General features: G+C 49.5%; 1 protein-coding gene across 1 annotated transcript in view; it reads right to left on the reverse strand.

Moving 5' to 3' along the window:
• The window catches only part of SH3BGRL (SH3 domain binding glutamate rich protein like), a 121,701-nt gene extending 113,150 nt beyond the window's left edge, over positions 1-8,551 (reverse strand). The window contains exon 1 of the mRNA XM_054169315.1: positions 8,417-8,551. Within this exon, the coding sequence (XP_054025290.1) occupies positions 8,417-8,461 (45 nt within the window). The 5' untranslated portion in view covers positions 8,462-8,551. The remainder of the gene's footprint in view (positions 1-8,416) is intronic.
• Positions 8,552-16,329: the final 7,778 nt, after the last annotated feature.

Here is a 16,329-nt window from a genome sequence, read left to right on the forward strand (position 1 = left end):
GCTGCGACTGCTCCAGGTCCTCACTCACGTTGTGAAGCATGGCTGCTGTCTTCCAGTGTATTGATACTTTCCTTTGCTCTGCCTCTGTCCACACATCTGCTGGAAAAGAGTCTAACAAATAATATCAACTTGTCCAGCACAAGAAGACAGTTTGTAGCTTCCAGACTTCCCTGAGATCCTGTTTTAAACCACTGCTGCCTTCGGTTCCCTTTTTCACTCTGACCAGAGCAGCAGCTCAAACAAGGTGGCTCTCCACAGGTAATGGTTAACAGTTTAACGCTCCAGCACCTTCAGGATTTAAAGCAAGGCAGTGTTCATGCATGGCTGAAGAGCCCCAGTGAAACTAAACTTCAGACAACTCATTAAAGAAATCAAATCAGCACCTCCACTTCTCACTGGGAAACTAAGCCAAACAGGAAGAAATTGTATGTTCAGGATGTGAAGACTCCTTCAGTGGTACCCAGGCAGCATTAACTTCAGCCCCTCCACAGCTTGATGTTAACCCTTCACCTTCCTTCTGGTGGCTGAAAACTCAGCATCACTTTACACTTTCTGAACTTCACAACAGGCATCTGAACAGTCAGCTGGAGTTGCTGGCTTAGAAAGGACATGATCCTGGACAGAGCCTTTGTTCTGGGACAAATTATCCTAGATAGGCATTACAATTAAAACTCCTTCAGGCCTGATTAAACATCTGACCAACAAAAGTACTTTAAATGGAATCATGAGGCGAAGGTCTCCCCTGAGCACGGCTGGGGTTGAACAAATGGGTTTAACGTAGTGTTTTCATGTTGGAGCAGAAACACTCTTGAATAGCATCATATGGATAAATTGTGGGTTTGGGTTGGGCTTCCAGATCGCTGATTAGTGCCAGGAACTAAGATCAGCAAACCCAGGGCAGCAACTTAAAGGCTGGAGAGCATGAAGAACAGTTGCACAAGAACTCATCTACCTCTGGCCATGATGAAAATTAATCCTTAGCTCTTCTTTTTATCATACAGGGGGATTTTTTAGTTCTATTCTGAACTTAACCAGCTGAAATCTATCAATGTTTGTTTAGTTCCATGTTTCCTCTCTCCCTCCTCTTCTGGGAGGAGTAAGAATAACCTTGCAGACACTCTTGGTTTTGGCATCCTCTGCTCATTACAAGCATGCCAATTTGCTGACTTCTATAGGAATCGTCTGAGTGCAACTTTTATGCCTCAGGACAGGAACAGTTCCTTGCCCAACCTTACAAATAGTTATTAAAGAAGCACAAGTGCAGAGCACTGACACCGGATGGATCATGTATTATGGAGAATATCATACATGGAGAATAAATCTGATGAAGAGAGACTGAAGGAGCTGGGGGTGTTTGGCCTGAAGAAGGGAAGGCTGAGGGGAGACCTTATTGCTCTCTACCTGAAAGGACACTTGAGAGGTTGATGCTGGTCTCTTCTCACAGGTAATCAGTGATAGAACAAGAGGGCACAGCCTCAACAGTGTAAGTTTAGACTGGACATTAGGAAGAATTTTTTTAGGGCAAGACTGGTCAGGCATTGGAATGTGCTGCCCAGGAAGGTGGTAGAGTCACCAGCCCTGGAGGTGTTTATAGGCCATTTGGATGCAGTGCTTGGGGATATGGTTTAGGGGTGAACCTTGCAGAGTAGGGCTCTGCATTGGGCTTGGTGATCCTGAGGGTCTTTTTCCAATCTGAATGTTTCCATGATTAGGAAGTGCTGTAGTTCAGGGTTCAAGCTCACAGCACTCAGCTTCTCTCCAAGGTCAGCCTTTTCTCCCCAAGCGGTGCACAAGGAAGAAAGACACAATCCTGCTGCACCACTTCCAAATAAACACTGTCAAACCTGCATGTACAATCTGCAGATGTTCACAGCAAAAAGCCTGTCCCAGCCTGTACTGGGCAGCACAACGTCCTATCTCCCTCGTGCTGTCCAAAAACTGGCTTTGTTTAAGCACAGTAGAATGCTTTTTATGTTGATATATTGAAACCATTGCAACAACTGCAGCCAGTGGAATCTCTGGCTCCATTAAAAGTGACAGTGTAATGCTTTAAGAAAAATATTTGACTTATCTGGAGTTTGGAACAATGATTTTAAGAAAACACCCCATCAGACAGATGGAACACATCCTTGCTAACTTCCTCTCTAGATCTGTGATATCTGTTCTGCCTTCTGCCCCAGGAGCTCTAATTCAAGACAGTTTGTAAGGTTTATAGAGAGAAATTAAGCTTGGTTGACACTGGATGGCCAAAACTCTGCTGCATGCACATCCTATTTACAAAAGAGAGGGGTTTAAAAAAATCAATAGCCAGCCTAATAAGGCAGTTTTCACCCACAGCATATTAAAGTGCATGAGGTAAGTAGCACAAAAAAAAAAACATATATATAAACATTGTGAGATTGGGTTTAAAGCTACAGATCAGCTCATTTTCCCTACAATATATGGGTTTAACTAAACACAGAAGCATTAAGGTTGGAAAAGACCTTCAAGATCTTTGAGTCCAACCATTAACCCAGCACTGCCAAGTCCACCACTGGCACCCTGCCTCAGTACCATATCTACATGGCTTTTCAATCCCTCCAGGGATGGTGATTCCACCAATTCCCTGGGCAGCCTGTTCCAGGGCCTAACCACTCTTTCAGTGAAGAAATTGTTCTTAATAATCAAAACCTCCCTGGGTGCACCTTGAGGCTGTTTCCTCTCATGCTACAGCTTGTTACCTGGGAGAAGAGAATGATCCTCATCTGGCTCCAACCTCCTGTCAGGGAACTGGAGAGCACAAAGTCTCCCCTCAGCCTCCTTTTCTCCACACTAAGTAACCATAGCTCCCTCAGCTACTCCTTACGAGACTTGTGCTCTGGACCCTTCACCAGCTTTGTTGTCCTTCTCTGGACACGTTCCAACACCTCAATGTCCTCCCTGGAGGGAGAGGTCCAAAACCAAACCCAGTACTCCAGGTGTGCAAGTACAGGGGGACACTCACTGCCCGAGCCCTGCCGGACACAACCTGCATCATACCACAATACTAATTTATTAAAGGTTCCTCTCAGCATTTCTTTTCACAGTCTCACAGTATCACCAAGGTTGGAAGAGACCTCAAAGATCACCGAGTCCAACCTGTCTCCACAGACCTCATGACTAGACCATGGCACCAAGTGCCATGTCCAATCCCCTCTTGAACACCTCCAGGGACGCTGACTCCACCACCTCCCTGGGCAGCACATTCCAATGGCGAATGACTCTCTCAGTGAAGAACTTTCTCCTCACCTCCAGCCTAAACTTCCCCTGGTGCAGCTTGAGACTGTGTCCTCTTGATCTGGTGCTGGTTGCTAGAGAGAAGAGACCAACCCCTTCCTGGCTACAATCACCTTTCAGGTAGTTGTAGAGAGCAATGAGGTCTCCCCTGAGCCTCCTCTTCTCCAGGGTAAACAACCCCAGCTCCCTCAGCCTTTCCTCACAGGGCTGTGCTCAAGGCCTCTCACCAGCCTTGTTGCCCTTCTCTGGACATGTTCAAGTGTCTCGATGTCCTTCCTAAACTGCATTCACTGCAGTGATCAGACCAAAGGAAGTTCAGCAGCAGCTCTACACCGTCTGCTGCCACTGCTCAGGGCTTCCGGAACAAGCGTGACCACACGCAGCCGGGCTGTGACAGCGCGTCTGCACTCTTGAAGGCGACTGCAGAACAAGGCATACTTATCACACACACTGATAAAAACACCGAGGCAGGGAACCACCCGGCTGGAGCCACACTTGCCTGCAGCAGGGCTCAGCACTGAGCCAGCTCCTGTAGGGCTGCAGCGGTCACGCAGCGAAGCACAAGCGTGGCCGCTCGGAACCTGAAAGCACCCCAAACCCACAGAAAAGGCAAGCACACAGCCTTTGGTCATTCCATCTGAGGACAGCAATATCTGCATTTGTTGTGATAAGCTGAGGAAAAAGGTCCCAGAGGAATTTAAATGCAAAATGCAATCTGTGTCTCTCCAGAGGGTTGCTTCAGGAGGAAGTGGCTCCACTAGCCCTCTCAGCGCTATAAGTACTTGAACAGGGACAAAACCTGGTGCCTTACTGGGTTATGTGAGGGAAAAGAAAAAGAGTACTGCAAGCAAATGTTTGCCTCCAGACCACAGGCCACTTTCCTCCTCTCTTCCTGGTGGGTGGGGAGAAGACCTAGATGCTTTCATAAGCAAAAAAACAATACAAGAAAAGCATGAAACCCACCACATCCCTAACCTTGTGAATGCAAAAATAGACTCACATTTCCTTTCCTCTCTCAAACTAACCCTAAACAGCAGCAAGTCTGATGTGTAACATGGGACTCTGGCACACATTCTGCAGATCATCTGCTTTTGCCCGGTCTGCAGTCACAGTAGGAGGTGAGGAAGGAAAGCCACCCATGCAGCTGCCAAAACAAGAGAGTGGGGAGAGCCTGGAGGTGGAAGCGTGGGCTGTGACCACAAACACAAAGTGCCTGGTTCTGAGGAGCAGTCTGAACACCAGCAGTTCAATGCAATGGCTCACAGCACTGGCAGTGGCACACTCAGTCCCATCATCTCCAGAGCTGGCACTTTGCTTCCACAGCTACAGCCTCTGGGTTTCACTCATACTCCCAAAGCTTGCAGGAGGACAACAGATGAATGAACACAATTCCCTCAGACAAAGTCCATCGTCAAGACCGGTGCAGTTGCTGCTAACTGCACACTCATAACATTGAGAAGAATTTAAACAGCTGGCTCCTTTCCACACGAGATCAATAAAACTGGCAGTTCAACTGCCTTCAGGATGATGCACACATGTGCTTCTGGTGCTGCAGGAAATCTCTTACCCCCAAACCAACCCAATACCTAAAACCTAATACAGAAAATCACAGACTGGACTCGTGCAATTCAGCCCCTTCCCTCCTTGTATCATTTTTCTTCCAGGAGCAAGAGTCTAATTACTCTTTGGGCTCTCCTCCTTTCATCTCTTGCAGGATTGGAAGAGAAACTTACAGTCAAATCACTCCCACAGCCTGCAGAGTCCCTGACTGAGTCAACGCTTGGGTGCTCCATTTGCATCTGTCACGATATGTTCCTAGCCCCCAACACTGCCTCAGTAATGCTGTTCACTTCAGCTGCACGTCACACAGAAGGGCTCCTGGACTGATGCTACACAGGCACATCACCACATTTGGTATCTACAGCTCATCTGCATAATTATAATCCCCCATGAATCCCTGTCCCAGCCCACGACTCACCAGTGCAGCATTCACACTGGGAAAGATTAAAGAGTGACTTTCCATACAAGACTTCCAAATGCAGCAGGAAACTCCTGGTGTAACTGTTTCATTATGATTTCTGGGCTGCAATTCAAAGAGGAGGCAGACCAAGGCTGCAACCATCACATTTTGGCTGAGTCCTTAATTACAGACCTCCAGTATATTCAGTTATCTCTGCTTACAAGAGCCATAGCAACGAACCATCCCAAACCAAAGTCACCTTTACCTTTACCATACAAAGCATAAAGCCAACGCCATGACAAACACAGGACTTTGCAGCCAGTGAGACACACCAAAGATAACACTGAGCACCAACTCTTCATGCTGACAAGCCAGTCAAGAGCAGCCTGGCAGTCACAGCTTCCTCATGCTTAGGTGGAACTTCCTGTGCTCCAGTTTGTGCCTGTTGCCCCTTGTCCTGTCACTAGGCACCACTCAAGAGAGCCTGGCCCCATCCTCTCAATACCTTAGATACTGCTAAGATCACTTTCTGATGTGACAGCCATGCCCTGACTCTGAAGGACACAATGAACACAGGACTGCAGTGAACTTTACCAGGAATCCTTTGAAACACACTTGGGAAATGCCTCTGCTTAGAGAGGACCTTCATGTGCTATTTTTTTCCTTGCAGATGCCTACTACTGAATATAAACTTCATGGAGAATAGTGCCCGGGGAAACATTTTATATACTATGATGTGGCAAATTACCCTCGAAAAACAAAGTGTGCCTTTGCCAATAAAACACCACAAAATTTGGGCACCCTCCAAGACTTGCAGCCTCAGGCTGTGAGGTGTGAGGCAATCCCAACCCCTTTTCCCTTCAGCAGGAGATAATGCTTTCCAGAGCCCCATGGAAGCTTTCAGAAATGGGGCAGTGTTTTTTCTAGGCAGGAGAAGACTTCATTCTTATTTTCTGCTCAAGCAAATGAGCCTTTTAAAAACAAAAATAACACAGTGCTAGGTGTCACTGACATTACAAAGCCAACTTAGAAAGAAGGAAAGCCCTTACAGGGCTGATGTTAGCCAGTTCAGTTACTTTGCTGGAAACAGCTCTGACTCTGTTCCATCTCCTTCTGTCGCAGCCTCCTCTGATGTGGATTTTCCACTCCTGGAGTGGGTTATTTCAAATTCAGCACCCAGAAAGGCTCCTCTGGTCCTCCAAGCAAAGCCTGTCTCACTAAGGGCTTAATACCCATGAAAACAACTCATTCTAGCACTCTTCCCTGCAGATAGGTGCCTCTCTGTCTTACTTTAAGTTGAAATACAGAGTTCTTGTACTAGAAAGAAAACAGCCACCCAATGAGGTACTTGGCTGATTGCTGCCAACAGAAACACCCTCAGTGTACTCAGCAAACTGGGAACATGGGAGTCCTGCTCATTACCACAAGATTACTTGAGCTGCACTAGCTTCAGACACAGGCATGAGTGTACATATATATATAGAGAGAGAGATGGATATATATACACACACACGTCATAAACCTGGCAATTATGTGCACATTACACTCAAATTCCACAAAACCAGACTGTGCCAATGCTACACTCAGATTCCATAGCCAAGGGTGCACAAAGGAGCCTAAAATGCAGCAGCAAGTCAGCATCAAGCCTTGTGATGTGTAAAATCCATGCAGCAGCGCAGAAGCCACTAAGCTAATAATTAAAACCTTAACTTTAATACCAGGAAAACACAGTCAGGATTGAGATCAGCAGTTGCACCCCTGAAGCTTAGTATCACCACACAGGCAGAAATCAATAATTGCCATTAAGAGGTCAGTGATAGGAATCTGTAGCAGCTGAAGCAGTCAACTTGAAACCTATTAACAGCTGTATTAGAAAGAATTCCTTTTTCAATTGGCTAATGACCGCTTCTTTCCTTCCAGATGATCCTTTTGTACCAACCCAGCAGAAATCCCTTTGGACCCCCCTTATGAATGAACTACTCAGGATTTCAAGACTCTCTAGATCAGCATCAGATAACCACCTGCTTTTTACAATCAGCACCAGCACGTCGATGTCAGTATCGATGTCAAGATTAACAAAAGTGACACAAAAAGAGAGCAGAGCCAGGAACACCCAAGGTCTAGAATGCTGTGCCATCTGCACTCCATTGCTGCTGGGCTCAGCCTCTCTCAGAGCTAAATGAGATGTTAGAGCATCACAGCCATCAACTGCAAAGCTTACCAACGTGGTACTTTGTTTGCTGAAGATCCCAGATCAGTGACTGCACTCAACTGGAGACAGAGAACGCAGTGAGGGCTTTTTTTATCTTCCATACATCTCTGTCCTCTGACAGTTTGGGCACCTGCACCTGAAGTGCACAGTCTAAGAGTGACATGAAAGCTCATCACAAAGCCACAGCCCAGTCTCTTTATCTACTTGCAGTAAAAGTCACTGAACATTAACTGGCATTTTCTAAGTCTGGCATTTTGCAGCTGTCCCGCTGTCACACTGAGCACAACAAAATCCCCTGGATCTCAGAGCATCTTTCACACCGATCTTGAGGACACTACCATTGTGAGCTACCTCTGAACCTAGGCACAAGTCCCTGGTATTTTTGTTTAGTTATTTTCCTTTTGAAAACTACAGTCCTCAGACGGAGCTCTGCCTACAACTCACTGAGGCCGTAAGAAGCAAAGCCCAGTATCCTCCCATGAGGCAAGAAACTTACTCAGACAGTAGCCACACATGCTTGCCACCATTAATCATTCAATGCATGACGAATAAACTCATCAAAGCCCAGCACTAACGTGATGGGTGACAGCACTTGGAAATAAACTTCAGAACAAACAAACAAAAAAATCCCAAACATCTTTGGCTTCGCCTCCCATGGGCAGGATGAGGGGCAGAAGCGTGTCCGCCGCTCGGACCTGCTGAGCCAGCCCGGCCGCGGGTGTGGGAGCAGTACACACAACTCAGAACAAGCTGAGAAATCGCCAAAGAAATGACATTTCATTCTCGGCGGCCAGCTGCAGCACTAACATCTCCCCACAAGCGCCGGATGCCTCTCTGGGTCTGCGCAGACCCGGTTGCCCCTGCCTCTCCTACCGCTGCCCGGCCGCAGCTCGCAGCCTGCGGGCGAGGGGATCCGAAGGGACCCCGCACCGAGCCCGGTCCGCCGCCGCCCTCCCCGCCCCGTATAACTTTCCCGGGTCTCCCCTTACCGCTGTGGAGCCGGAGGACGAGGCGATGTAGACCTTGATGACCATGCTGGGAGACGAGGCGACGGCGGCAGGATGCGGAGCCGGGCGGGTGGATGGGTGGGTGTGTGCGGGAAGCGCGGCGAGGAGCGGGCTGGAGCCGAGGCGGCGGCAGCGGGGGGAGGCGACTGGAGGCCTCGCCCCGCCTCGCCGCGCTCACTGGGCTGCCGGCGCAGCAGTCACCGCCGCCCAGCCCGGAAGAGGGAAAATGGTTAAAAAAAAAAGAGAGGAAGAAAGAAAGGGGCGAGGCGAGTTCTCGACGAACCACGCGAGACGTGCCGAGGAGGGGGTACCCGCCGAGGAGGGGGTACCCGCCGAGGAGGGGGTACCCGCCGAGGAGGGGGTACCCGCCGAGGAGGGGGTACCCGCCGAGGAGGGGGTACCCGCCGAGGAGGGGGTACCCGCCGAGGAGGGGGTACCCGCCGAGGAGGGGGTACCCGCCGAGGAGGGGGTACCCGCCGAGGAGGGGGTACCCGCCGAGGAGGGGGTGCGGGGCTCCGGGCGGGGCTGCCGTCGCCTCGGAGGAGGGGGCGCAGAGTGGCTGGGCTGCCCCTTTATCCCGGCGGGGAGGCGGGCGGCGGGAGCCGACGGCAGCGCCATGGCAGTGACTGCCTTGTCTCACGGCCGCCGCCAAGCCGGGGAAGACCGACTCATGCCCGGCTCCGCCGTTCTCGCTCTCCGCCCGTCAGCGGCGTGCCCTGGTGCCGGGAAGCACGCCATCTCCTTCCCTGGAGCAGGGGCTGCCCCGGGCCCTGCCTTGCCCGCGGTGTGAGAGCACGGGCAGCAGCTCCCTCCCCAGGGAGGCTGGAGCCAGCCTGCGGCTTCGTGCCTGTGGGCTCCCGTTCCTTTGGCTCGTCACTTGGCGGGGTGACGGAAGCTTGGGATGGGTAGATGTCAGTGGGCAATGATATTCGGGATTCAGAGTTTATTTTTAAAAATCATTGCATCATGAGCCTCACTGCCGAAGTGACCTGCCGGCCCGTCCTAACAGACGGACTGGGCAGCCAGCTGAATTCTTTGCCTTCCTGCAATTACTGTGAGGTATCTTCCGTACGAATAAAGCATCAAAGAAGCAGGCGCCATGGCTCTGCCCGCTCCTGAGCTGGCCCCGCTGCTTTCCTTCCCTCGCCTGCTCCGGTCTGTGCCGTGGCAGGGGAGTTCTTGTTCTGCTTGGTTAAATCGGGGGTCTGCAAAAGGCACCAAGGGCCCCTGACAGCCATCATGCACTGCAATTCCACAGCACGCTGCTTCATCGTTTGCATTAATTAGGACCACCAAATGAGGCACCGAAGAGTTCTTAATGGTTCCAGTCATGGTGACACATTATTTAGGGAAATTTATATTCAGCACCTGTCTTCCACTTGGCCTCTGGTACTCCAAATGTTACCTTAAATATATTTTATTGTACATTCTGATAGCAGCTTCACAGAAAACGGAAGATAATTGTGGTGATGAACAGAGCAAGCTGAAATGTCAACACCTACCAACTGAGTAAAGAATGATATTTATTCTACTCTTGGCAAAATTGGGGGAGGCATTTCTGACGTGGTTTTTTCCAAACACAATAAGCCTTCCTGTTCCAAATTATCAGGTGGGGTGTTGGGTTTTTTTTCTAAGCACAGGCAGGTTTTATTTTTAAGTCCTTTTGAATTAAAGTCTGTAAAATCAAGTCACCCATATTTGTCTCATTAATTTGCCAGCAGAGAACTGTTTTGAGGGTGACATGCCTAACTTGGATATTACTTTGGATATTGATCTCTTTGAGAATGCCATGAGATTTATGGCTTGAAAAAGCAATAGCCCAAAGTTTACTCAGGATGATGGGGCACGATAAATTTCCCTGGTTCAGGGAATTAAAATTGATAGCAATAAATGGCATGCTTTTTAATCTCTTTAAAACAAACCACATTAAATCCAGGAGATTAAAATTCTTCAAGGAATGTTTCCTCAGATGTCTTTGTACAGCCCCTTCCCAGCTGCCTGAGAAATGCATTCCCATCTCTCCTGGAGCCCCACACGATGTGCCAGGCTGATCTGAGAACAGATCAGAGGTATGCACAGCAGCTTATCAGAAAGGATGAACAAAATGCAGGTGCAGAATGGGATAGATGGATTCACTTGAACGTTGGGCTTACTCATCATTCTGCTGGCTGCCTGCTGGCTCTCTGGCCAGCTCTCCTCTCCTCCTCATAATGCAGTTGAGCTCCTCAGAGGTGAAATTCTGCTGGAGCAAGCTGCACCTTGTGTTTCTGCCTACTGAAAAAAAATTGTGTATAATCATTACTCTCAGAAGTGCACTTTAGGAGGCATTTTATCTTCATGAAAGAAGATTTATTATGAGCAATATATGACATGGGTATTATTGAAACTACTAGGTTTTCATTACTCATAATAGTAAATTTTCTACTCCATTGGCAGAAGAGTGCAATGTTTTCTATTCCCAGGCTACTCCTGTGAAATCTGTGCTGTTATTTTTGTTTTCACTATTAAACAGTTGTGGTGGATTTAATTAGCCTTTTCAAGGTAGGCCAAAACCTTAAATGAAATGAACAGATTGATATTATGCCTCTAAGAGAGAAATCTCTTGTTCCAGTGCAGCCAACAGTAGGTGTATAATGTTTGGCAAAGATTCCTCAGTTCACAGAATCACACAGAATGGTAGGGGCTGGAAGGGACTTCCAGAGATCATCAAGCCCACTGCCCCCCACCGAAGCAGCATCACCCAGGGTAGGTCACGCAGGAATGCATCCAGGCAGGTTTTGAAAGCCTCCAGAGAAGGAGATGCCACAACCTCTCTGTCAGCCTGTTACATAGAATATACATAGAATATACATAGAATAAACCAGGTTGGAAGAGACCTTCAAGATCATCACATCCAACCCATCAACCAATCCAACACCACCTAAACAACTAACCCACAGCACCAAGCACCCCATCAAGTCTTCTCCTGTAAACCTCCAATGATGGCGACTCCACCACCTCCCCAGGCAGCCCATTCCAATGGGCAATCACTCTTTCTGTATAGAACTTTTTCCTAACATCCAGCCTGAACCTCCCCTGGCACAGCCTGAGACTGTGTCCTCTTGTCCTGGTACTGGCCGCCTGGGAGAAGAGACCAACATCCGTCTGTCTACAACCTCCCTTCAGGTAGTTGTAGAGAGCAATAAGGTCACCCCTGAGTCTCCTCTTCTCCAGGCTAAGCAACCCCAGCTCCCTCAGCCTCCCCTCACCAACTTTGTTGCTCTTCTCTGGACTCATTCCAGCAAGTCCAGTGCTCCATCACCCTCCCTATAAAGAAGTGTCTCCTCATGTTGAGGTGGAACCTCCTGTGTTCCAGCTTGTACCTATTGTTCCTTGTCCTATCACTGGGCACCACAGAAAAGAGCCTGGCACCTTCATCTTGACACCTACCCCTCAGATGTTTATAGATATTGATAAGATCCCCTCTCAGCTTTCTCTTCTCCAGACTAAGCAGCCCAGGTCTCTCATCCTTTCCAAGTCCTGCAGACATCCTCGTAGCTCTCCATTGGACACTCTGCAGCAGATCCCTGTCTCTTGAATTGAGGAGCCCCAAACTGGACACAGTATTCCAGTTCCTTTGTGCACTTGCTGCAGCAGCCTGTGTTTGAGCAAGGCCCTCTTCTCAGGCTGCACTTTCAGATTACTGTCACTAAAAGGAAAACTAAACAGTTGGATTTTGGTTTATATTATTTGATACATTGTGAAGTAGCAGCGTTGAGTAAGTGGCAGCACTGGCACTGACCTCAGAGGCAGGAGGTGTTCAGTGTTCCCTGCTGGGGAGCCCAATGGATTTGGCTACCCTGGAGCCAGCCAGGGATTTCAGATCAAAACATTGCCAGTGATGGCAAAAATCTGCTTCCTTTTTCTGAAACCACAGACAAAGAAAGTACTGCCAAATTAAGCTATATTTAGAGAAAAATATTTTTTTTTTAATAAAAGAGAAAATACAGCAGAATCTCAAATGAAAGAAATTGCAGTCATCAACTGCAAAGTCCCTCTTGTACCAAAGGTCAGGCAGCACACATGCTCCAAACACTCCACAGCTTCTTTGTAACCACGGAGAGAAATACATTCAGCATTCAACAGCAAATATTTGGCTAGTAACGTGAGACTGTGCCAGGCTCCATTCTCCTGAGTGCTTCTGCTGTTGCCTGAGAGGATGATCTGGATCTGCCTGAACTCCCAAAATGGAGGAACGTGTGATCAGTAGATGTCAGCTCAGCGCTCACAGCAGGAACGAAGAAATCTGTCCTTCATTTCCAGTCCCAGCCTATCCAGCTTGCCAATAATTAGAGCCAGAAGGCAAGCCGTGACTCAGAGCATGTCTCTTGACTTCATCCATGCTCTGCCAGAGCCAGGGCCAGCTACAGCCTATGGCAGCAATCTACTGATTGATGGTGGGTGGAAACTCCACTTCTCTGCTCTAACATGTTTGTGCAGGGGGTGGGGAAATCAGGGAGCTCAGCTTTTCCTCCTCCTCTCATTCTGAAAAAGTGCAAGGCCAAGTTTCCTGGGGTTCATATACAATTGTGCAAGACACAATAGTAACTTCGACCAGCAGGAAGTGATCGATCCCTTGTACTGAGCACTGCTGAGGCCACACCTTGAGTGCTGTGCTCAGTTTTGTGGCCCTCACTCCAAGAAAGACATTGAGGTGCTGGAACACATCCAAAGATGGTTAATGAAGCTGGTGAACTGGGGGTGTTTAGCTTGGAAAAAAGGAGGCTGAGGGGAGAGCTTACTCTCTACAACACCCTGAAAAGCAGTTATAGCAAGATGGGGGCTGGTCTCTTCTCCCAGTTGCAAATGACAGAATGAGAGGGAATAGCCTCAAGTTGCACCAGGGGAAGTTCAGATTGGATATTAGAAGAAGTCATCACTGAAAGGGTTTGCAAACACTGGAACAGGCTCCCAAGGGAGGCAGTAGCATCCCCATCCCTGGAGGTGTTTAAAAGAGGCAGAGATGTGATGCTAAAGGATACAGTTTAGCCCCAGCCTTGGTAGACTTAGAGAATGATTGGACTTGATGATCTTAAACATCACTTCCAACTAAAACAATTCTGTGATTCCATGGTTCTAAGACATGTGGAAGTAAACCACACCATACAGAACACAGCACCTTTATTGCTTTGTGCCTGTTGATTACCTCTGTGATGGAGCTAATGGAGTTAGGCAAAAGTCCTCATAACATAGAGCTGAGTATGAGACAAAAACCAGAACATAAACCAACATCTACTCCTGGATTACCACTTGCACTGATGCTACTTGGTCAACCAGCCAGGTGAAAGTCTGTGGGGCAGGACTGAGTTTCTGCTGTCAGGTCCAGCTGTCCATTGACTGAGCAATGAAGAGATTAAAAGAAAACAAATACTATTCTGAGATGTGGATCCTCACTGGTTAGCTGGCCTCGGTTTCCAGGGTTCTCATTATGAATAACAACTGTCCACAATTACCCAGCACGTTACATTTCTACAGAGAGTTAGAGAATTAAATTCTCACCTGATTAGAATAGAATAGAATAGAATTAACCAGGTTGGAAGAGACCTTCAAGATCATCGTGTCCAACCCATCATCCAACACTACCCAATCAACTAAACCATACAACCAAGCATCCTGTCAAGCCTCGCCCTGAACACCCCCAGCGACAGCGACCCCACCACCTCCTCAGGCAGCCCATTCCAATGGGCAATCACTCTCTCTGTGTAAAACTTCCTCCTAACCTCCAGCCTAAACCTCCCCTGACGCAGCCTGAGACTGTGTCCTCTTGTTCTGGTACTGGTTGCCTGGGAGAAGAGACCAACCTCCGCCTCACTACAACCCCCCTTCAGGTAGTTGTAGAGAGCAATAAGGTCACCCCTCAGTCTCCTCTTCTCCAGGCTAAGCAACCCCAGCTCCCTCAATCTCTCCTCACAGGGCTGTGCTCCAAGCCCCTCACCAACCTTGCTGCCCTTTTCTGGACACGCTCCAGCAAGTCAACCTCCTTCCTAAACTGAGGGGCCCAGAACTGGACACAGTACTCGAGGTGCGGCCTAACCAGTGCAGTGTACAGGGGCAGAATGACCTCCCTGCTCCTGCTGGCCACACTGTTCCTGATGCAGGCCAGGATGCCATTGGCCCTCCTGGCTGCCTGGGCACACTGCAGGCTCATGTTCAGCCTACCATCAACCAGCACCCCCAGGTCCCTTTCCACCTGACTAAACTGATTAAACCTGATGGAGGAACTTCTGCTAACTGCAGCAGAGGGATGACCTCATCTTCATGTCCACCTGGATTTCTGCAGACTGCTGTTTCTTCTCCTCCAAGCTCACACACTTCAGTAAGCAGCACGTGCAACATGAAGCAAGAGCCCTTGCTTGCTTCTTCCTTACCACAGGACTGCCACAAGCCACCATCCCCAGGGCAGCAGCAGCAAAGCGTGGGCATGCCACCAGGGCCCCACAGGCTCTGTTGCATCCTGAGGGAAAGCATGACTGCCTGTCCAAACCTTGGCCCCTGCTCCCTGCCACTGGGGACCAGAGGATGGGGACACGCTCCCCCCAAGTTTCTGCACCAAAGAGGCTGCAGGGCAGGTAGGCAGGAGCATCCCAGCACCCCAGAGGAGCTGTGCTGCCTGCTCCTGCTCACAGTGCCCTCACCCCCTGCAGCCAGCTGAGGAACCTCCCAGGCTCAGGGTCCTTCCTGCTGCTCACGTTGTGTTTGCAGTGCGGTGCCACAAGAATACTCAGACATGACCACCACCTAGAGGCAAGAGCACTAAATGAAGCTAGAAAGGTTTGGAGCCCAAATGGGCCAAACCCAGGCCTTGGAAATACTGCATGAGCCCCAGTGGAGCCACAGGAAGAGTTGGGTGTCTGGATCCACCTTCCTCCAACCCAGTGCTGCTGCTCACCTTAACTCCAACCTGGGCATGAGCAGCCAAGGGCAGCACCAAGCAAAGCTGTCACCTGGGGAGTGCCTCTAGGGAAGGAGTTCTGCAAAGAGCAGAAGGTGGCAGAGCTCTGTTCCTCCTGTGCATCCTCCCCTGGCTGAGGGGGGTGAGGAGGAGCCACGATTCAGCTCCAGTGGAGAAGGATTGCTGAGCAGAGGGGATGGACACAGCAGCTGCTTTCCTTGGCTCCAGCTGCTGAGAGGCCAAGGCCCAGCAGCACAGGGCTGGGCAGGGACACCCATGGCAGCTCACCAGCCTGCAGCACCTTGCTTAGGTGCACAGCAGAGCCACTGCTGTGTGTCTGTTCCCACCAACAGCCACAGAGCTGTGCAGGGTGACCGTGGGCAAAGTTTTTCTCCTTTTGAGGTGCCAGGAGTGTGGCTAGAGGGGCTCAAACCAAAGGTGTGTCCAAGCCTGTATCCCCTTGCTTCCAGCTCCAGCCAGAGCTGACAGGGAAGGGCAGAGCCAGGGGATGGCTCCAGGTCCTCTCTCCCCCTCCTCTGGTTTATGACATTGGCTTCTCCTGCACTGGGGATACATCTTTGTGTTCAATGAATCCATTGGGCCATCTTCCATTACTTTGCCTAATCCCCTACTAAACCACTGATATCTTGAGAGCTTACTTGGAGAGAAGGTGAAGGGCAGAACACAGCTTTTGTTGCCAGAGGGAAGGCCCAAAGCTCTTTGGCGGTGACACACAGGCTCTGCATAAGTTCAACATGTTTATTGTATCCAATACAGATGGGCACAATGTGGCCACAGCAGCACCATGCTGTGGTGTGGGTCTGGGGTGGCAGCAGATCCAGCCAGGCCCTCATCTGTGCTCACCATGGCTGGCTCCTGCACAGTGCTGGATGCAGGAGCCATCAGTGGGGTGGTGTTGAAGGACCTTGGAGATGTGTCCTGCCTCTGCCAATGGCTCTTTTGA

The sequence above is a fragment of the Dryobates pubescens genome, chromosome 18 (assembly GCF_014839835.1).
Source record: "Dryobates pubescens isolate bDryPub1 chromosome 18, bDryPub1.pri, whole genome shotgun sequence".
Lineage (NCBI taxonomy): Eukaryota > Metazoa > Chordata > Aves > Piciformes > Picidae > Dryobates > Dryobates pubescens.